The 22,117-nt window shown below is 43.1% G+C and overlaps 5 protein-coding genes across 5 annotated transcripts in view; all 5 read left to right on the top strand.

The window, feature by feature from the left end:
• Window positions 1–22,117, top strand: part of LOC143150679 (uncharacterized) — a 100,982-nt gene that overhangs the window by 71,354 nt on the left and 7,511 nt on the right. Inside the window, exons 5-8 of the mRNA XM_076319125.1 lie at window positions 19,351–20,895; window positions 21,828–21,844; window positions 21,898–21,956; window positions 22,042–22,113. Coding sequence (XP_076175240.1) covers window positions 19,351–20,895; window positions 21,828–21,844; window positions 21,898–21,956; window positions 22,042–22,113 — 1,693 coding nt within the window. The remainder of the gene's footprint in view (window positions 1–19,350; window positions 20,896–21,827; window positions 21,845–21,897; window positions 21,957–22,041; window positions 22,114–22,117) is intronic.
• Window positions 21–16,387, top strand: LOC143150510 (uncharacterized). The gene is made up of 3 exons (XM_076318841.1): window positions 21–136; window positions 2,222–3,232; window positions 14,050–16,387. The coding sequence occupies exons 2-3, from the start codon at window positions 2,337–2,339 to the stop codon at window positions 15,365–15,367; spliced, it is 2,214 nt and encodes a 737-aa protein (XP_076174956.1). The 5' UTR covers window positions 21–136; window positions 2,222–2,336; the 3' UTR covers window positions 15,368–16,387.
• LOC143150523 (zinc finger Y-chromosomal protein-like) lies at window positions 3,301–8,295 on the top strand. Its single transcript, XM_076318859.1, has 3 exons — window positions 3,301–4,338; window positions 4,846–5,242; window positions 6,822–8,295. The coding sequence occupies exons 2-3, from the start codon at window positions 4,913–4,915 to the stop codon at window positions 7,443–7,445; spliced, it is 954 nt and encodes a 317-aa protein (XP_076174974.1). The 5' UTR covers window positions 3,301–4,338; window positions 4,846–4,912; the 3' UTR covers window positions 7,446–8,295.
• LOC143150517 (uncharacterized) lies at window positions 11,103–14,043 on the top strand. The gene is made up of 2 exons (XM_076318854.1): window positions 11,103–11,128; window positions 11,203–14,043. The coding sequence occupies exon 2, from the start codon at window positions 11,273–11,275 to the stop codon at window positions 13,037–13,039; it is 1,767 nt and encodes a 588-aa protein (XP_076174969.1). The 5' UTR covers window positions 11,103–11,128; window positions 11,203–11,272; the 3' UTR covers window positions 13,040–14,043.
• Window positions 17,217–18,432, top strand: LOC143150322 (uncharacterized). The gene is given in 4 exon segments (XM_076318507.1): window positions 17,217–17,222; window positions 17,277–17,355; window positions 17,551–17,717; window positions 17,719–18,432. Coding segments are annotated over 4 exon segments (960 nt in total). The 3' UTR covers window positions 18,427–18,432.

Genomic DNA, 22,117 nt, shown 5'->3' with positions numbered 1-22,117 from the left:
TTTCGAACGAATTTAGAGGGGTTACCGTTGTTTGTTTCGTTGCGCACGGGAGATCGGGATTCGGCGAGTTTGTTAGGATGGTCGATGTCACCCCGTTTTGACATGCATCATCGTGTTCGTCAGACTGCGTTCACACGTAAGTTTTCTTTTTTTCTTTTTTTTTTTTTCTTTCTTTCTTTCTTTTTGCGTTCGAACGGCTCGGTATCGTTTCGTTGAAAAGCTTTCTCGATTCGATCTAGCGGCTGGATCGGTTTGGACGATTTTCGAATTCGAAACAACGAATTCAATCGCGAAGGTATAGGTGGATTTGTTACGGGGACGATTCGAGCGGGAATTAATTACTCGAACGAGTCTAATAGTTGCAAAATTCGAGGTGCATATCGAAAGCCTAACTTTTAAAGTTGCACACTTTTTGTCGACAAAGTGATGTCCAACATCTTTATATCGAGTGTGCGAAACGGATTTTTGGTTATTGTTTTATTTTTTTTTCCTTTTTTTTTTATTGTTGTTAATTTACAATGTCCGTTTATGATACCAAATAACGACGAAGACGTTTGAAAACGAATCACGACGAATGGTACGAAGCCACGAGCGAAACGTTTAATAGTTAATTGTCGTGTCGGTTCAGATCAAGCGAAGTGAACTGTAATATCTATACGACTCGTTTTCATTTTCGTGTCGATTTAAATTCGTAATATTCGACGGACAATGTGGTACCCTAACGTTCGTGCGTAACGTTCATTACCAAAGGACGATGAAAATTGGGAGAATTCGGTGACAATTCGGCAGCAAGTTAAATATATAGCTTGAATGTACAATTTCGTTACGAAATAGAACGACTTAATTGTAAATATCTTTCGTTTCCACGGAAATTCGTAATCTCGCTTGCCGTTAAAAGACACGTGTACAGTTTCTAACGTTCACGCTTGCGAAAATGAACATTAACGATAATCGAACGATACTTCAAGGCTTCCACTCGCTTTGTTGTAACTATAGTCGGATCGAAAACGAACCGGCCGCTCATAGGCCACTCGGGTATCACCCCCCACCGTAACGTTTTTGGCCGATTTACAGTCAAAGGAGTGGCCTTGAGCGGCTGAAATGGCGAAAAGTAAGCATAGCGTTAACGTACAATAACATTGTTGTTGTTGTTGTTGTTGTTTTTTTTTTTTTTTTTGTTTAAGAATCTTTTCCCGGTAGGAAGCGTGCAGTCGATGAAATTATTACGACCGGTTGGAAAACACGATTAGAGGAGTGGGAAACCGATAGGAATAGGAATTGTGAGGTTTAAAGCGAATTGGTGATAGTTCGATATTATATTGCAAATTCGGGGAAAGGAGGTAAATAATTCGTAAATCTATTTGCGGAGGAAACAGCTTTTATAAATATATTTATGTTTATATATATATATAATATATATATATATATATATATATATAAATATAAAAATCATATAGAAATGTAATATAAATATTCATATTCTTACGGAACAAAGTTTATATCGCCTGTAAATTTGAAGAAAGAAATATATGTATACATATATAATATTACACCAGATATTTTAGATCTTACGAACTGTATTATTTGACATTGTACAGAAACGAGTAACTTCTCGATCGAGAACATGAACCGCTCCGATGAATAATTAATTAACTTAACGTTGATTCATCGCTCTTGATTTATAGATCGAAAATAAGAAAGAGAGGGGGAGCGAGAGAGAGAGAGAGAAAAAAGAAATGCCAAAATTTGGTGTTTGCGGCAAAGTGCAATTTCTTCGGTTTCTTTTCTTTTTTTTTTCTTTTTTTTTTTTTTCTTTTTGTTATTTGTGTAATATAATGTATTTTATCCGAGCGCATAAGAAAATATATAAAGTTTCGTTACTACTGCATGAAGTGATGGTCAATTTGGGTGCGATTACACACGTATTTATTTTTTCTTTCTTTCAACTTTTTACAACTCGAGACCTCACACGAGCGTACGATCCGCGCGGATCGTTTCTCCAAGTTCTCCAAGCAACAACGATACACACGAACACACATTTAACAACACACACGCAAACACACACTTGGCATGTTTCACCGAAACGAACACGAGACAACGCTCGATGGATGAGACACACTTGCTCGTTGACACGTATCGCGTAAACCTGTGTGCAAAAACCGAACGAAACTCGGTTACTAGTAACGTATGCGCAATTGACGAGTCTTCTTTGTATTTTTAGGTCGACCGCACGCGATCCACTCGAGCAAACCTATCTCGTGGTGCACAACGTCGATAAATATTTTCTTCTGCCTGTTAATCACAACGCCGATCCGGTGAAACGCGTGAAAGAGGAGATGCCACCGGACATTGATATCAAAACGGAATTGCCGGACACGGAACCCGACGAGGATTATCCGAAAGAGTTCGCGCGGAACGCGTCGGAGGAACCACCGGACGAGAAACCGTTCGAAAGATTAACGTCACCGTTGTTTCAAGGATTGCCCCGTTTCGCGGAACAGGACGATACCACCAGCAGCGCCACCGTGATCGAGCACGGTGAAGCCGACGAGCAGATGAAGAGCGTGCACTTCATGAAGAAATTCGTCTGCGAGTTCTGCACGAAGACGTTCGTCGCCCCGTATTATCTGCGCAGACACCTGGAGAGCCACAACCACGTGCGTAATTTCGAGTGCGCGATCTGTCATCGACGATTGAAGACCAAGAGGACCCTGCAACTCCACATGACCCTACACGAGGGCAGCTGCAAGATATTCAAGTGCTCCGACTGCGACTTCATGTCGAAACGCAAGCACAGCTTGAAACGTCACCAGATCAGAAAGCACACCAAGTTCTTTCCGTTCAAGTGCCAATACTGTCCGAAGATGTTCAAGCTGAACGCTGACCTGACGAGGCATCTGCGTCAACACGTGGTGGCGCCCTGTCTCTGCGAGAATTGCGGCAAAGCCTTCCAGAACGAGTACTTCCTGCGGCTGCATCACCGCTCGTTGCACAAATCGCGCAGATGCAACGCGTACAAGGTCGAGGAACGCGACGACGTGAAGAGCGAGCAAGAGACGTCCGAGTTCTCGAGATCCGGTCAGATGATAAGGAGATCGAAACGGAACGTCGTTCAGACGCAGTTCAAATGCCCGAAATGTAGATGGCGTTTCCGTAGCTGGAGGCTGTTGCACAAACACCTGAAACGTCACTTGCTCAGCTACAAATGCGAGAAATGCGCGGCGATATTCAAGTATAAAGCCTCCTTCCTCAAACACAAGACGATACACAAAGACTGAATTTTTTTTTTTTTTTTTTTTATCTTTATTTTTCTGTTTTTTTTTTTTTTGTTTCTTCTCTTCTCTCGTTTTCGAACAATGTACCGCGCGAGAATCATCGTCGCGATATGTTTTAACTGTAGTATTGTAAAGTAAGTGTGATTAAAAGTCTAAGTCCACCCTGTGCAGTGTACAAAAATAGAGAGAGAGAGGGAGTAAGTCGCGCGCGAAACGTTGCGAGCTGTTTTCTCGAAAACTGACACTGGATGGCCGATTGAAGTCTTTTCGCGCGACATTCCATTCGGTGGAGGGTCTCTTGGTTTTTACACCAAGCTCGACCACCAATTATGGCAGCGGCGTATGTGCAATGAGTTCTGAAATGTATCGAGAAAACGGAAAGAAGTTCGCCTACGATTCTGACCAACGTTCGCGAGGAAACAATTTATGACGCTTCGTGCGATGCACGTGATTGTTAATCGAACACCGAGATTTAAACTACGGGCGAGAAACGAAGCGTTTTATCGTATCGGGAGAGAATTGGGCCCCCTGCAGGGTGGAAGTAAATATTTAAAGGAAACTTCAATCTCCTATAGACGTAGGAAGGTCTCTAAAGTTAATGGTATCATATACTATACGTTACGAAATCCATGTTAAAACGTGTGTAAGATCCTATTTACCGTGAAAATGGGGGGGAAAAAAAGAAACGAAATTGTAATTACTGCGAGTGAGAACGATTGGTTTGTGAGAGAAGATTGTTGTAAAGAAAATAAATAAATATATATATACAGCTATATATATATACATATACACATACACGCAACCGAAATTGTCACCTTTGATACGGTAAAAAGTGTCGAGTCTGTGTCGCTAGTGTACAATTTGACAAAATTTTTGCAAGCCTTCGCCACGATAAATCAAAATCGACGTACAATATCTACATGTAAGTATTATAGTTTCTAATAGAACCATGTTGTATCGGAATTATGTATAATGTTATTTGTGGAATTTCTAGGTCGCCATTTTCGAAGGCAACGCTCTCGTAATTGTCTTTTCGCGAATGCTACAGTAAAAACATAAACACGTACGTACAGATAATGCAAAAATCACTTGATTTATTAGCAATAAGGGGGAGGGGGGAATTGAAACAAAGCCGACTGGCCGTATTTCTCGTAATTTTAATAATCTTCTTTTATTTTCCATTAATTAGGGACAAAGTACGTTTCCCATACAAAAGAATGCAAGAAACATTAGTATCGCAATACTGCTTAAGATTTAGAACAATAATATACAGATACGTAATAATGTTTACCGTGACCATTCGTATCGATCTTTGTTCGACTTATTTAAATATTTATTAGCGTTACACGTATGCTACGATCGCATACACTCCGTTTATTTAAATACACCTTAATTCCATATTTCTTCGATACGGAATATGCGTTTGCGGAAACCTTCTTTTGATTTTTTTTATTTATTTATTTATTTATTTATTCATTTTTTTTTTTTTTTTTTTATTTTTTTACGCGTTGTAAAGAAGAAGAACGAACGTTTGTGTTCATAGATTTAAAGTATCATTCCGGCTGTTTAGGTCGCAAACACCGAAGAAGAGGACGGTGAAAAAAAGAGTTCTAGTCAAAACTTCGTCGAAGACAGCGATGTCGCCGATGAAAAAATCGCAGGGTAACGCAACGTCGATGAAGTCGAACTTGGAAAACACGCAGCGGAAAGAAAGTGAAAATTGTGACGATACAGTGAAGCTCGAACGAATCTTCTGTGATATCTGTAAAGTTAGCATCTACGCGAAAAACTGTAAGAGACACATGCTGAGGCATAGTAATTTCAATACCTTCCAATGCGAACTGTGCTCGAGAAAATACAAACACAAAAGAACATTAACCAGACATAAATTGACTATACACGGGGAGGCGCTTTTGCACAATTGCCAATATTGCGACTTTACGACAGTCCACTCCGCCTACTTGCAGGTGAGTCATTCTTATTCCTTTTTCTGTTTCTAGATGTGTCAGTTCTTTTCTTTCTTTTTTTTTCTGTTTTTTTTTTTTTTTTTAACCTAAATTACGATACTATTTTTTTATATTACACGCGCGAGAGTCTGCGTAAAACTGTAGAGTGATTAGTTTGGTATTACGATCCGAGGTACACCTAGAGGAACGATAAAACAAAATTGACCTTTTCCTTCGAGGTTACATTTTTCGATATTTCAAAATCAACGAAAACATTTTTCTAAACGAGAGTGCACGTTTTCGTTATCGTAATATTACGACTGACAAAAGAAACAATTCAATCGGATGTAGTGGTGTTGACCTTCGGACGATGAGTCAAGGAACTATTTTTGTAAAATCATAATTTCATGTGTCTTATTTTAGAGCCATTTAAAGGGTACAAGAATAGCTCATCTGAAGGTTAAGTACATATGGGCGAATTTTTTGTTTTGTCAGCTATGGTATTACGACGATAAAAATATGCTGTTTTGGGTAAAATATGTTGGTATCTTTGAAAAATATGACGTATAAAAAAAGAGAGAATTCTTTACTGTATGATTTTCCTCTCGAAATGAAAGTTTGTTTTTTTTTTTTATAGACATATTTTTGTACCATGGAATGCTACAATTCTGATAATTTAAGTTTCAATGTTGAATAATTCAGTCCCTGTGTATATTAACATTTACAGTATGTCATTTGCAGTATCATTGCATATTTTCACAATGGAGAAAGACGATTTAAACTAAATAAACATCAGAATTATATAATTAACTATGATTCATATTATTCCTCAACTGCATATTTTTTATATACATATCTACATTCAAAAAGAGTATGAAATATATGAATTAATATAGTGCATTTTTACTATACAAACTGTATAAAATTTTATTAATCGATTGATATTCGTATGATAAAAATCTAGTGGTCCAAACAAGCATCTAATTAAATTAAATACTTCGATCCAATTTTTGTATCATTGTCGGCAATAAAAAATGTTTTCTCTAATAACCCGACAGATTTCTTACGAGGAAAAACAAATATATACGAAAGAAGAGACCATAATTATTTCTCATGTCATTAAGAAAAATGTCATATTACTGATAAATTACAAATTGAACCGAAGCCGAAGTGCTTGTTCAGACTGCCACTATTCGCATAAATACAATTATAATATTCCAATACTTAACACTAAAACTACCAAAGGGGTCAATTTGACCAGTTGGAAACTTCTTTTTAAAATTACCTAATCATTAACGTTGCCTTCGCCTGCAATATTTGTGGACAATTATTGAAATAGACAACCAACGATACTCGTAAATTAATTACCAATATGCTCCGATACAAACAATAATAAATCCACCGTCGGTAGTTCTAGTGTCAAAGAAACGAATGCAAACGTTTGTACAGTTTAAATCGTGTCTCTGCAATACGTATACAATTAATCAAAATTAATATAATCGAGTCGTGCACAACACCGTATCACCTTCTTGCACAAAATGACGTCAATTCTGATCGTTCGCCACGACGCAAGATTTTCAAAGCAATGATCTCGTTACAGGTTCACATAATGCGCAAACACACCATCAATTTCCCGTTCCCCTGCGACAAGTGCGATCGGAAGTTTCGCATAAAGGCCGATTTCGTGAAGCACATGGTCACACACGACGGAGAGCCGTGCATATGCGACGTGTGCGGCACCAAAGTGGCGAACAAGATCTCCCTCTACTTCCACAAGAATCACAATCACACGGTGAAAGACGCCAAGTTCCCGTGCCCCATATGCAAGAAGAAGCTCCAGACCCAGAAGAACCTGGACAGCCACGTGCAACAACACGAACGAAAATACGTCTGCGAGGAGTGCGGTATGCAACTGACGCGCAAGACCGCACTTAGGAAGCACATCAGAACCCACACCGGTGAGAAATCCTATTCGTGTCACATCTGCTGCAAGGCGTTCGCGAGTGCCACCAGCAGGAAAGTGCATCTACTGACCCACTCCGGGGTCAGACCGTACGTGTGCACGATATGCGGCCAGAGCTTCACCCAACGTCCAGCCCTTTGCGTTCACTGGAAGAAGAAACATCCGGATGCCACGGAATCACCGCCGTCCGTCTCGATAACGAACATCATCAACAGCATCACGCGAAACAACACCAAATTGAAAAACGACGAGGACGCGTGAACGATACCGGGGAACTGGACACTTCCGCGTACAAGAACTCGAGAATAGACGAGAGAGAAGCACGCGGTACGATTACAGGGTGGATCCGCAAGTGACCGGAGCTCAGTGAAAAACGAGACACTTGTCGCGCGTTGCCCGAGTTTGTTCGAAACTGCGAAGCTACCTTTAACAATCGTTCGAATTTTCGTACGTTGCCTCGTCGACGATGATCCAAGATTCTACGGTGACCTTGCCGAGTTGTTGTCAGATTTTTCATGATTTTATAAATAACGAATGTTAACACGAATGTAATTTTAGTTACGTTTCATTGACACGGTTAGTTGTGTACATACTTGGACAGTTATCGGGGTACGGGAGAAGGGGACAGTGAAAGGGATATTGTACCTTTCGTAATACACGCTACACGACCTGTTCGAAACACTCTATTGGAATTATTTATAACGACTATCTCTCGTTGGAAAAAAAAAATGAATGGAACGATTTATTGTACGGGTGTATCGGGAGGTACGCTCTATTCTTATCGGTTAGTGCGAGTTTGGTTTTACGGAGTACCGGTGTCGATTGAATTGTTGAAAGTACAAAAATGGAATATTGTCAGAGATATGTCTCGCCCAAGTGTAAACCGAAGTAATACAGAGTTGAACGTTTATCCGAGAAATATGTATACTTGATTTATTTTTTGCATTCACGTATCACGAAGTAACCAGGTGTTTGTTAATCGCAAGTTTTGTGAAACTTTTTTCCTTGATCGCGCGATGCTCGCACGAACCTCGCTCGGAGGAGGAAGTAAAAAACGCTTCAACGTATTTTGCATTGTATTAATTAAACTTGCGCCCCGAGAGCGGCGTGGAGCAGGTCCCCTTTACTGACTCGTTTCATTCGTGTTTTAGGAGACCAGCGCAGCAATTAAGTGAGAAGAGTAAATCCAACGCTGGTGACCAAGTTAAAGACGAGTTAACAGTGCCGTGTAAACCGGCAGACATTCTTCAACGAAGAATCGTGTATCGGGCGTCGAAAAATCGTAAGCGTAGAACCGATAAGCGCATTGCCGAACCCTCGTACGATCCAGAAGCGGAGAGACACTCGTCCGATCGTACGAGTTCGCAGAGCAGGAAGCTTTTCGGTAACGAAAGTCTATCGTCGAAAGCAACGTTGAATCGAAGAGCAACGTTCAACGCCACTGACAACGAATCGACCAAGAACAATTGCAAATACGAAAATATCGAGAAAAACACGAGCCAACGGGACGACTTGTACAAGAAACTCCACGACGGTACCTACACCTGCGACATCTGCCAATCGGTGTTCGAGCAGAAGAGCAAGATCCTTCGTCACATCACCAGCAAGCACAGCTTCCATCGACCCTTCAAATGCGCCACCTGCGACAAAACGTTCAAGTACAAGTGCGACCTGAAGGCTCACAGATTGGTTCACCAGGAGATCGACACCAGCCTGTTGCACTGCTGTGACAAATGCGACTATCGCACGAAAACGAAGAACAACCTCAAGTCCCATTACATCAGACGTCACACGAACGATTACAAGTTCGCCTGCGAGCACTGCGGTAAACGTTTCAAAATGGAGTGGGATCTGAAGTTCCACATCGGAACCCACGGCACGTCACAGCACATGTGCGACATCTGTGGGAAATTCTACACGAGCAACTACTCGTTGTACAAGCACCGAAAAGTTGCACACTTGAACGAGTACAAGTTCCAGTGCAACGTGTGCAACAAGAGGCTGCTGACGCAGGAGAATCTGGGCAATCACATGCAACAGCACAGCAGAACCTACGAGTGCAAGGAATGCGGTAAGGTGTTCGCCTCGAAGAGGTATCTGGCGACCCACACGACCACGCACACGGGTGTCAAACCGTACACGTGTCACATCTGCGAAAAGAACTTTCGCACGTCGCACATGCGGAACACTCACCTGCTGACCCACTCCGCGGAGAGGCCGCACATTTGCGATCTGTGCGGCCAATCGTTCAAGAGGAGATACTACATGATAGAGCATCGAAGGAAGCACCCCGACGCCCACTTGTCTTCGCCACCTATGCCTCTCGGGAGGAACAAGAGCGTCGTTGATTGCGGTGTGGACGCGACCGAGTTCCAATCGGAGATTCCCTCGTAACGCTGATTAGATATTAAGCAAACTTTTGTGATGTTCCTTTCGTCATTCCCTCTACTACTCGTAGCGTTCCCGTTCGAAAAGATACACCGTGCCATAGCATTCCTCTCGAGTTCACGGGCAAACTGTATAATTGATCCGAGATCGAGCCTGTACTTGTCTTGAATTATTGTTAGATGTAGTGTTCGTTTCGATAGCGTCAATATAGTCGGAGCTACTAGAGCGGTGTCGAAAAATGTTTCGGATGAAAGTTAGATCTCGAGGGAGGTGTTGTATCGCGAATGAATTGTACGGAGATACAAATTGAAAAGGAAAGTTTCGGATTGTTTAAATTTGGAGTACGTTTTGAATCGTTGAAATTGGATAGAATTTATTTTTGTTTTTGCCGAAAAGTTATCGGTTTGTTTACATCGTGTGAATTGGATGAGATATAGTACAGTAATGGTCACAGTCAGACGAGGTCGGGAATTAGAAACGTAAAAAGGTTCTGGTACGGATTGGAGATAATGTAGAACACATAATTGTGTCCATTGCGTATTGGTTCTTCGTTATCGCTCTATTATTCCATACCACGTGTGACATTGAATATTATCGCATCATACGTTCACGGATTTTTCTTCGCAAACCTTTTACTTCTGGGTACGGAAATTGGATAGTATATCTTTACGATCCAAAATTTATTTCAAATTTTGACTGACTCGAGTTAACTCAGTGTTCTATAAAAGTGACAAAGTATTTCCATTTTGTTCTCGTATGATTGATTTACGAGAAACAATGAAAATGTGAACACTTTGTTTTGTGGATTTTAGACAAAATCTTATGTCCGTTGTTTAACATCAAAAACAACATTTTCTATATATTACATAATGTGACTACACTGAAAATATAAGATATATGATTCCGTTAAAACGAAGCTGTAATTTTCAAATATCCAAAACTATTTGCAACAAAGTAACGTTCAGTAATGTACCCACTGAAAAGCTATTCAACTTTTGTCCGAAACATTTACAACAAAAATAGAGCCCATCGTACGATCCAATAACGCAGTATTTTATGACGCGAGTAAAATAACTAGCATTAAGTATCTAATAAACTGACGGCAAGCTGTACATAAACGCGATTATGCCTATACAATGTAGGAATGTCAGTTTCCAAGCAAACAGTTTGTACGATGACGCCACCGTGTAGTATAACTATTTTTGTATTTATTTTCTCATCCGGGGTTTTTTTTTCCTTTTTTTTTTCTCTCTCTCCGAATACTTCGTTCTCCGAAGAATCTCACTTTTTCGAGTTTCGCAATTCTCTTCGATATCGAACGAGCGTTTTGCATAGACCGTTTGCGTGTTTGTAAGCCCTTGAATTGCGACAACGATTCGTTTTCAATGCGCATGAATCTTAATTACAATTCGTACAGAACGATAGGTAGGGAAACAACAATAAAGACGTATATATACAATAATATAATGCGAAATAAAAGCTAAACCCAACCTAATTTGTAAAATTATAATTCAGACACAATCGGTAGAAATCTGTAAAGACGTCTTAGATCTGCAGTAAGTAATGCCTGTGTACCTAACAGCGATACGATGTCTTCTGATATTAATCATACTTTTCCGCTATGTTTTAGAGAACGGGCCCGCGACAAGAAGATCGTAACCACGGATTCTACCGGGCGGTTCATCATTGGGAAAGATTCGATGCCGATGCAACTTTGCCAGCACGTCGATCCAAGCGGTAAATTGCACTACTCGTTGGTACCCGCGTTAAACGAGTCTTCCAAGCCCGAAGAAAGCTCGAAGATGCTCGCGCCGTTGCTTTCGGTGAAGATCGAAGAGAACGAGGAACAACATGGCGGCCAGAAGACGAGCTACGATGTGAACAATTACGATGTGGACTCTCTGGTGCACTTGTGCGAAGTGGCCATCGACTTTTACACGTGTGACAAGTGCAAGATGAAGTTCCCCACGGAGACGATGCTGAACCGACACAAAACGTCCCACAAGCTGACCTCTTGGCTGCGCAAGAAACGAGTGGACGAGGTGCGCAGCCGTCGATCGAAATCGGTGTCCAGGAAACGCGTCGGGAAAACGCAGTCGCGGAAAACATCGGAGAAGAAACACGCGTGCAGCTTCTGCGATTTTAGCTGCGGTAGACGATCCACGTTGACATTGCACGTTAGAAAGAAACACAAGTCGAACGCGCCTAAAGAGATCGCGCCGAAGATCGTCTGCACGATTTGCGATCACGAGTGCGAGACCCAATCGAGTTTGAAGAAACACATGAAGGGTCACAGAGAAGCCAGGGGAATGTCGTTCGGATGCGATTCCTGCGATTTCACGTGCAAGAGGAGCAGAACGTTGCTCTCCCACGTGGAACGTAATCACCGGAAGTCCGTGGACACGGTGGACGTTTACGCGAAAAAGAAATGCGAGCTGGCCAAGTGCAGCGACGAATCCTCCGGGAGAGAGGACTCGAAGGAGACGTGTCCACAGTTGGCCAAGGACCAGACCAAGGATACCTCGATCGTGTTGCGCGCGTCGTCCGAGTTCGAGTGCAAGGAGGAGCCCACGATGATGACCACTCGCACCAACAGGAGGGACACTAAGAAACTCACCGAGGAACAGTGCAATCTGTGCGGCTTCAAGTGTTCGAAGAAGAGCGTTCTGTACTCCCACAAACGTCAACACAAGGACGGAAGCGAGGTGTACTCGTGCAACGAGTGCACGTTCAAGACCACCAAGAAATCGTCTCTGTACTCTCACATAAACCGAAAACACAGACCGAAGTCCTGTACGGCCGACGGGCTACCGAAATTGTTTTACTGCAACCAGTGCGACTACAAGAACAAGAACAAGTACGAGCTGAAGATACACGTCGCCAGGAAACACACGGACGACTTCAAGTTCTCGTGCGAGACCTGCTGCAAGAAATTCAAGGTGAAGGGCGACCTGACCAATCACATACGCTTCAGTCACAAGGAGCAACCGGTCATATGCGACGTCTGCGGGAAAACCTGCCTGAACAGTAACTCCCTCTACGTTCATCAGAAGTTCGCCCATTACAAGGCAAAGTACGAGTGCCAGGTGTGCAAGAGGCGTATGGTGACACAGGAGAACCTTAACGAGCACATGATCACCCAACACGAGAGACGGGAGAACGTTGTCTGCGAGGAGTGCGGGAAAACCTTCTCGAGGAACAGCAGATTGAAAGTCCACATGAGAATCCACACCGGTGACAAACCTTACACCTGCACCATCTGTAACAAATCGTTCGCTCGTAGAACAGCCCTCAAGCAACACTTGCTTATACACACCGGGATCAGACCGTACGTGTGCGACATCTGCGGCAAAGCGTTCACCCAGAAGCCTGGACTGATCAGTCACAGAAAGTCTCATCCTGGCTCGCATCCTCCCCTACCGAGGGTCTTCATCGACCACATCTTGAACGACGTGATGAACAATTGAAATTTTCTCGATTTATCGCGCGAAGCGAGCAATGTTTAACGGTGTGGTCCCGGAACAGAAGTACAACGAACTGTTCGCCCGTAGTTGATACATACTCGCTGATCTTTTTTATCGATTCTTTTAGCGATTAAGGAACAGTTACTGTAAAGAAAAAAAAAACAAACAAACACAAATATGAGTTGCTCGTAAGGTATTACGTTTATACGATAGTTTATCATTGACTGAATCGTTTCTTTTTTTTTTATTTTTTTTTTCTTCGAGTATGCTAGTACAGCACCGACGTATCGTCGCCCCCATAGAAACATCAGATTTCTACAGAAGGTATCATTATATGCAAGCACCGTGTAGTATTTCCCGAACGTCTCTAGATCGTTTCGGAATCTGGTTTCAGGTTCTGATGATTTGCGTTAAATTATTTGTAAAGAGAACTTCGCTCCTCATTTTTTTTTTTGACGACGTTGTTAACGTTTGTAGAAATACAAAAACATCTTTTCAGTCGAAAACAACTTGCCGAGCACTTGTCATTCAGCCGTTGTCGTTCGTTCGCAACGCTTCGAGCGTGTATCCGAGAAACGTGCACACGAGTTCTTTTCTTTTTTTTCTCTCTCTCTCTCCCGCAACGCATCCGATATCGATTCGCAATGTTCGGAAGTGTAAAACGTTCAACGATGACGCCCCGCTTCGATTCTTCTTGGTGGAGAGGAATTCCACGACGACGTAAACGGTATCGATTACCTTTATTTATCAATCTACCGTTGTACCGTTATTCGCTGGCGATCGAAACGGAACTCTTCTTCGTCCGCACGAAACTGTACTCCATGGTTCTTCCGTATTGCCTCTATGATGGAAAAAGTACATCGCGCGTAAATGTGTAAAAAGGACACCGTAGAAAAGTCGCACTTGCGAATAAAAAAAAAAAAAACAAACAAAAAAAAAAAATAAATAAAAAAACAATCTACGAACCAGCGCTGGTCCGTGAAATACCTAACTGACTGTTCTGTGATTTTCAGGGTTCTAAACGGGGACGGACGTTTTATATACGGCAAGGAATCGATTCCGATGCAACCGTGGCAAATCGTCGACGTTGAGGGTTGCCTCTACTATGCCTTCCTTCCAGCAAATCAGTCGTCAAAGTTCCCAGAACACGAGAAACCGATCCCAAAATCGTCCAACGAGATCGTGAAGAACGACACGGAGGACGAACCGGCGTGCACAGTGCCGAGCAACGAGGAATCGTCGTCGCGCGGTGGTGAAGGTCTCTACAAGGTGAAGATAAAGAAGGAGGACGTGGACGAAACCGTCCCGATGAACGAGGACCTCTACAACAACGACGACAACAAGGTGTACGCGTGCGAGGACTGCAACATCTGTTTCCCGGTGGTGCAGATGCTGAAACGTCATCGTAACGCTGTCCACGATCAGGCTCAGCGTTACAAGTGCAAGGTCTGCTTCAAGATCTGTCGTAGCCTGGTCGCGTTCAAGATGCACGTGGCGCTCGAGCACAAAACCGAGGAACAGGAGCTGAAGGACGTGGACAGTCTGACATACGCTTGCAACTTCTGCAATTACGAGAGCACGAACAAGTCCACGCTTCATTCGCACATCAGCAGGAAACACTCCGTGAAACGGATAGGCAGGAGCAAAACTAGCTATCGATACGCCACCGAGCCGGAGGAGTACTCCTGCGACGTTTGCGAGTTCAAGTGTCAGAATCGGCGCAGACTGAAGGAACACCTCGAGCGTAAACACGCGTCCGAGTACAAGTACGATTGCGAGTACTGCGGTAAGAAGTTCAAGGTGAAGGGTGACATGAGACTCCACGTGCGTTTCAAGCACAAAGAGGGCCCGATAGTCTGCGACGTCTGCGGGAAGACCTGCTCGAACAGTAACTCCCTCTACGTCCACCAGAAGTGGGCCCACTTCAAGCCGAAGTACGAGTGCGAGATATGCAAGAGGCGTATGGTAACACAGGAGAATCTCGATCAGCACATACTCCTGCAGCACGAGAGGCGCGAGAGCTTCGTTTGCGAGGAGTGCGGGAAATCGTTCACCGAGAACCATCGGCTCAAGCAACACATGATGACGCACACCGGTGACAGACCCTACGACTGTCACATCTGCGGGAAGGCTTTCGCGCGTCGCACAGCCTACAGGCAACACCTGCTCATCCACACGGGGAAACGTCCCTACATCTGTGATATATGCGGCAAAACGTTCACGCAGAAGCCGGGCTTGATCTGCCACAGGAAATCGCATCCCGGTGTGCATCCACCGTTGCCCGTGGTGCACATTGAACACATCCTCAGTGACTTCATGAAGAAGGAATGAACGATCGTTTCCAAAGAAACAATCGACATCGTTTGTGACGCGGTTCGACGGTGCATGTTCGAAGCGTGGCTGATCCCTTCTCCGTGATTTTCAGGGAGAGAGGTCTTCCGCTTTGGTTGTTGTTGTCTGTTTTCTTTTTCTTTTTTTTTTTTTTTTCATTTTTTTTCCATCGTAGTTACACCGATCGATTCAACGAACTGTCGAATCAAGTACGAAATCGATTCGAGGGGAAGCATTCACCTTCCTTGATTTATCGCCCGAACGCTGTTTTTATATTTACGTGTTGTATATGCTAAATATGTGTACGTTATCGAACACACGCAGGGAAGTGAAAGAAGGGATATTCCAAAACTGCGGACGTGATAAAGATTTGTAACGTTATCGTTGTTCACGCAGACACCGTGTAATTGTAATTATTTAATTTTTAACATTTGGATAGTTACTTACGTACGTTCTCTTCGCTAATTTTAAAAATTATTTTCACACACACGGTACTTCGGGTACCGGTGTTTCCATCGGGTGCGCGTACCTGTCCATGCGCGCGGTAAGAAAGTAATTTCATACGGCGTTACATCGATGAACTTTTATCGATTCACGGTCTTTTCTAAGAAACGGACTTCATCACGTATGAATGGCGCGACGTAAAATTTACTGTAAAATATATTGTATACAAGAAGAGATTAGAACATATTTTGAGCACAAACCCTTGGGTGATACGTATTTTTAATGAACATTGTCCAATTTAAAATTCTCGCTTTTAATTCTGGACGGTAGTTTCCAAGTAAAACGATTTGCGATGCCCTCGGAGATATATTCATTTGTATAATACAATTAATTAATACAAACTATTGGACAAAACGTTTTATTATTTTAGCGCCTTAGAAATTACATTCAATGGACGATTTCTTTTTTTTTTATTTCAATCTGTGTGTTTGTGTTTGTTCGGAGAAAAGTATTTTCCACGAAACGAGTAATAATTGGTTGATGCAATTTCAGCGTAGAATCCATTGCCGCGTGTACGTCCAGAAATATAATAATTTGTGTCTTTGATCGAATTTAGGTAAGTACTCTGTTTAATTCTTTTAGATGTACAATTCACGAAATCGTTTAATCGATATTATTACTTTTGATCTTGTTACCATTTACAGATATACCTACCGGTAAATTCGAGGATAAATAAATGATAAAAAACAAAGTATTCCTTCGTTTAAAAAGTTTATTAAGAATTTAATTTTCTATATGACTTTATGTTTCAGGAAATCCGTACTACTATTTTGGAAAGGTCTTAGCGGCGAGTTCGTCTTTAACAATTAATCGATAATTGTGCAACCTTGAAGTGCCATAAAGAGAAACGATTGCCTCTATTATGGGTATTTAACGCTTGATTGCACCGCCGATTATACAGTTAAAAATACATTGCATACTGTCATTTTTCTTTTTTTTTTCGAGCATCTAAAGCAACTACTCCATTGAAATTCTTTATTTCGAAACGTGAAAATTGTAAATAAATTTAAATGTTAAAAATACATGGAAACCCTTTGGGGCAAATCGAAGGACAAATTTAAATAAAGAATGCTTATAAATACACCTAGAAACACTTTAATCGTAAAAGATTGATTAACTTGGGGCGACTTTGCGACAAAACGAACCAATTTCATCGCAAAAGTTTACAAAAGTATCATCACGGGACGAACTCCAACATTTAACGAAGTGAAATAAATAGAGCAAAGTACAATCATTGCACAAGAGTAAACTATTTCGTATCGAACCAATTTGTTTCGATGAATGCAAATGTACAATTACAAGTACACCGTTCATTGTTTACTCGTTACATGGTTATTACTCCTAAATGAAAGTTCGAAGCGTTGTTATTGTCACACTTAACGAATACGATTATCGACCGCTTTAGATTAACCGCGATAATAATAATGACCCTGTGATAGATTTTATTACCGTCTCGTACCGCATCGTGACTTTTAACTTTGAATGTAAGTAATCAACGATATCGAGTACCGTCACCTTGGAACTCTAATAAACGTTAATCGTTTTCCTGTTTTAGGCAGGAACCGGTGGAATCGAAATCATCATCATCGACGATCGTCGACCGAACGGAGACTAAATCGAATCCGCTCCACGAGGAAGCCTGCAAAGCTCTGGCTGCGTGTGATGTCTGTCACAAACAGTTCAAAAAGAGGTACCTGCTGAGACGACACAAACTCGTGCACGAGAATCGGAGCAGGAGAGACTCGGCCGCGAAGGACTCCTCGTTCATGGAGTTGGCGTCTCAGAAACAGGAGGCATTGTCTTGCATGAGCTGCGACTTCAGGTGCAACAAGAGGTCGACCATGATCGCCCATTTGGCCCAGAATCACGAGGGATCCGGGAAGAGCAAGTTCACCAGCAAACGAAAGTTCGCCTGCATGATATGCGGGTTGATTTGCTCGCGCAAAGAAACGCTCAGGTCCCATTTCGTGCGGAAGCATACGCAACGTTACGAGTTCTCCTGCGAGCAGTGCGGCAAAGAGTTCAAGATCAAGGGCGATCTGACCACCCACACGAGACTGAACCACCGGGAACCACCCGTGATATGCGACGTGTGCGGGAAAACCTGCCGGAACAGTCACAGTTTGTACACGCATCAGAAACACGCTCATTACAAAGCAAAGTACGAGTGTCCGGTGTGCCACAGGAGACTGGTGACCAAAGAGAACCTGGACCAACACGTGCTGACCCAGCACGAGAAAAAGGAGAAGTCCGTTTGCGAGGAGTGCGGGAAAACGTTCTTCGAGAACCACGACTTCAGGAAACACATGAGGATTCACACCGGCGACAAACCGTACAGCTGTACGGTGTGCGCAAGAGCGTTCACCACTCACAGCAGTCTCAGCCAGCACCTCCTCTTGCACACGGGTGAGAGGATCTACGTCTGCGACGTGTGCGGCAAATCGTTCGCCCAGAAGGCTGGCTTGATATGCCACAGGAAGATACATTCCGGAACGTTGCCACCTCTCCCCGTGATGCACATCGATCACATCCTGAAGGAGTTCATGAAGAAGTGAAAGATCGTGCCTCGATGGATTCGATGGAGATACCAGTTTCCGTTCGAACCTTGACAACCGTTTATTATTCGTTGCTGAGAGAGACGAGCGTTCAAACGAACAACTCTGAGACTCTACGACTCCATGACTCCGCGACTCTGCGACTCTGAAACGAGAATATATACGTTTACGGAGATTCGCGAAACTTTCGTAACGAATACACGAAACGAACGAAGGAGAGACTGTTACTTCGTCGGGAACGTTCGACGATTGTTCACGGGATCTGCGTACACCCAAGTGTTATGGAATTCGTATAGACAGGTTTTCGTTTGTCGATCGCAAGACGTTCGCCATGTTCCTAATAGAAATCGTATATTTTTTCACATCGGTGATTCCACCACTGTTCGACAACGCGTTACTTACCAGTGCTGTAAAATTTGTAACGTTCTTACCAAGTGCTCGAAATAAAGTATTATTTTCCTTATCGACGATCCAGGTTAATTTACGATCGACTACTTTACTCGTTGCTTCGTCCTAATCTCTCGCTGTCGAGTATCTTTCACGACTAATACAGTATCGGTGGTTCCTCCTCCGCCAGTCTTTGAGTCTCCAACCTGCAAGGAAACTTAATCGTAATCGCCACGTTTGTGAACAACCTCGCTAACTACGATGCTTCTCCATTTCCATTTCTCCCTCCGCTCTTCTCTCTTTCTCTCTTCTCATTCTTCTCTATTTATCTCTTCTTGTTTTTTTTCTCTCTCTCTCTCTCTCTCTCTATCTTTCTGTCTCTCTAACAGCCGCGTAACAACGTTCCCGAGGCTACGACCGAGAAAGTTGTCGCGGCACATGTAAGATAAGAAAATGAAAATCGCTTGAAATCGCTTGCAGTCCGAGTCTGTTGCCCGGAGTCCCGTGTAATAACGCCGTTGATCGATAATGTTTCAGGTACGGCCTCGAAAGCCTCAACTCACGCGGTATCTTTATCTACGACAAGGAGTCGGTGGTTATGAAAAAGTGGCAGATCCTGGAGTTCGACGGGAAGCCCTACTACGCTTTTGTACCTGAAGGTGACACACCGTTGGCCGACGAAGACATACCGGAGCAGTTGGACGAGACGGGACCGGAAGAAGAGAAACAGGACCTCGTGAAAGTGGAGTGTCTCTACAACGAGGACGATCTGCAGTACGACTCGACCGACGAGAAACTCTACGAGGAGGAGCATCTTCTGAACGGTAGCCACGAGCAAAGGGAAGAGGAGGAGGACGTGAAACCGATACTCCTGAATGGCTCCATCGAGAGCGACAACGACAAGATCGGTGATCTGTACCAGGTGAAGGTTCACGGGAGTATGGTGACCATTGAGAAACTTACCGGCGATGTGGACACGAAGACGATCGAGTACCAACAGAACACGGACGAGCAGGTGGTGTACAACGAACAGGAACAACTGGACTCGGTCGACCAAACGGACCAAGTGGAACAGGTGGAGTACTTGGAGGAGGAGATCCTCGAATCGGCGAACAATCACGCAACACCGACGAAAACGCGCAGGAAGATCTCGAGGAACACCGGCGGTGCTCTCAAGTGCAAAGTCTGCTCGGAGATGTTCAGCTCGGCGATCTCGTTCCGGAAACACGTTGCCTGGACCCACAAGAAGAAGGTGTGCATACAGGAGGACGGGGCGTACATATGCGCCGTGTGCGATTACAGAACGTTGAAGAAGAGCCTGTTCGCCGCCCACTTGGAGAGAAAACACGAGACTTGGTCCAGAAAGCGACCCAACAACATGCTCTTCCCGTGCGCAGCCTGTGGCTTCGTCTGCAGGTCGAAGCACTCGTTGCAGTCGCACTTCATAAGGAAGCACACCGACCGGTACGAGCACCAGTGCAAATTCTGCCCGAAGAAGTTCAAGGTGAAGGGTGACCTGACCAATCACGTGCGTTTCCATCACAAAGAGAAACCGATCAACTGCGACGTCTGCGGGAAATTGTGTCAGAACAGTGGCTCCCTCTACGTGCATCAGAAATGGGCACATTACAAGCCCAAGTTCGAGTGTCAGATATGCAAGAGACGTATGGTGACGCAGGAGAATCTCGATCAACATTTGCTCACGCAGCACGAGAAGAGGGAGAAGATCGTGTGCGCCGAGTGCGGCAAAACGTTCACGAAAAAGGATTCGTTCAAGAGGCACATGGCGGTCCACACGGGATGCAAACCACATTCCTGTCTCATTTGCAACAAACCGTTCGCCAGGCGGTCGCAGCTGCGCCAGCATCTGCTCATCCACACCGGGAAGAGGCCTTTCGTTTGCGACATCTGCGGCAAGGCTTTCACACAGAAACCCGGTCTGATCTGTCACAGGAAAACCCATCCGGGTCCGCATCCACCGTTACCGGTTATGCCGATCGCGGACATCGTCAAGGAGTTCACCGAGGGATACGTTCAGGAGATAAACGCGCGCGAGAACGAGGAGAGGATCGAGGAGGAAGCGTAGAGATTCCACGAGACGTCGGTTCCTTCGACCAGGAAGAAAGAGAGTTGTTCGTTTCGCTTCGACGTAATAACCGATCGGGATACATTTCGTTCGCGCGTTAAGGATGTTACGAAACTATTATCGCGGCACTCGCGGCTACTAGGAACAGATTTCAATTTCTTTGCATATCGATACGATTAAATATACGTGGAAATTTCGGGGTGTTTACGGTAAACTTCGATCGTGAAGATCTTTCATCCGTCTTGCGTCTACTCGTTGTTGAGGGTTGTACGGCTCGGAGGTACGGTGGGGAGATTCCCTCCGAAACGTTACGTTCGAAATTGTTCACGAATATTCGAATATTATTATCGTTACCATTATTATCTCACTGACCGACAGAATATTCTCTGGGATATTATTATTATTATTACTATTATTACTATTACTATTATTATTATTATTATTGCTATTATTATTATATTATTATTACTGCTATTATTATTATTATTATTATTATTATTATTATTATTATTATTATTATTATTATTATCATCATCGTCGTCATCATTGTTTTAAGGATTTACAAAGAAGACTAGGAAAACTTTGAAAATATTACAGTGTACTGGTTTTTTGCTATCCACGTATTGTGTAATTAATATTACTGGTAATCGAAGAATATATATGCAATATTAGAAATTTTTCACACGCACTGTCGAAACGAATAGACAATCCGCAGGATCAAAATCGATAACGGAACGGATACTTCAACAACGAGTAAACGTAACATTTCCTTATCGTTTAATTTACCTTATTGTTCGGTTTGACAAACAAACAAACAAAAATAAATATATCGAATAGAAAATAAGGAAAACAGAATTCCAGGGCAATTTGTATACCATCAAGATCGGCGGATTAAAGACACGGAATAGTGAACAATAATTATTTTTAGACATATTGCATATAATTGTAAGTATAAAGGTTTAAGATGTACAATATAATAAGAGCCTTGTAAATTTAAGATTTACAGAAAGAAGAAAAAAAAAGAGATATCCCTTCGAATTTTCCTTTCAACGAACATGTAAAGTCTACATGACAAGTTTACCTTCAAATATTCTAAGCAGTTTCATTGTTGATAAAGAATTATAACTGATGTATAGAAATAGTTTCCTCTGGCGACTGTGAATGTCGCGGTCGAGTACCATAAACTTTTTCAATGGATCGACTTTCCCGGTAACGTGA

The sequence above is a fragment of the Ptiloglossa arizonensis genome, chromosome 8 (genome assembly GCF_051014685.1).
Source record: "Ptiloglossa arizonensis isolate GNS036 chromosome 8, iyPtiAriz1_principal, whole genome shotgun sequence".
NCBI classification, from domain to species: domain Eukaryota; kingdom Metazoa; phylum Arthropoda; class Insecta; order Hymenoptera; family Colletidae; genus Ptiloglossa; species Ptiloglossa arizonensis.
The sequence above is the reverse complement of the archived record's forward strand: the minus strand, read 5'-3'. Positions and strand labels throughout refer to the sequence as shown.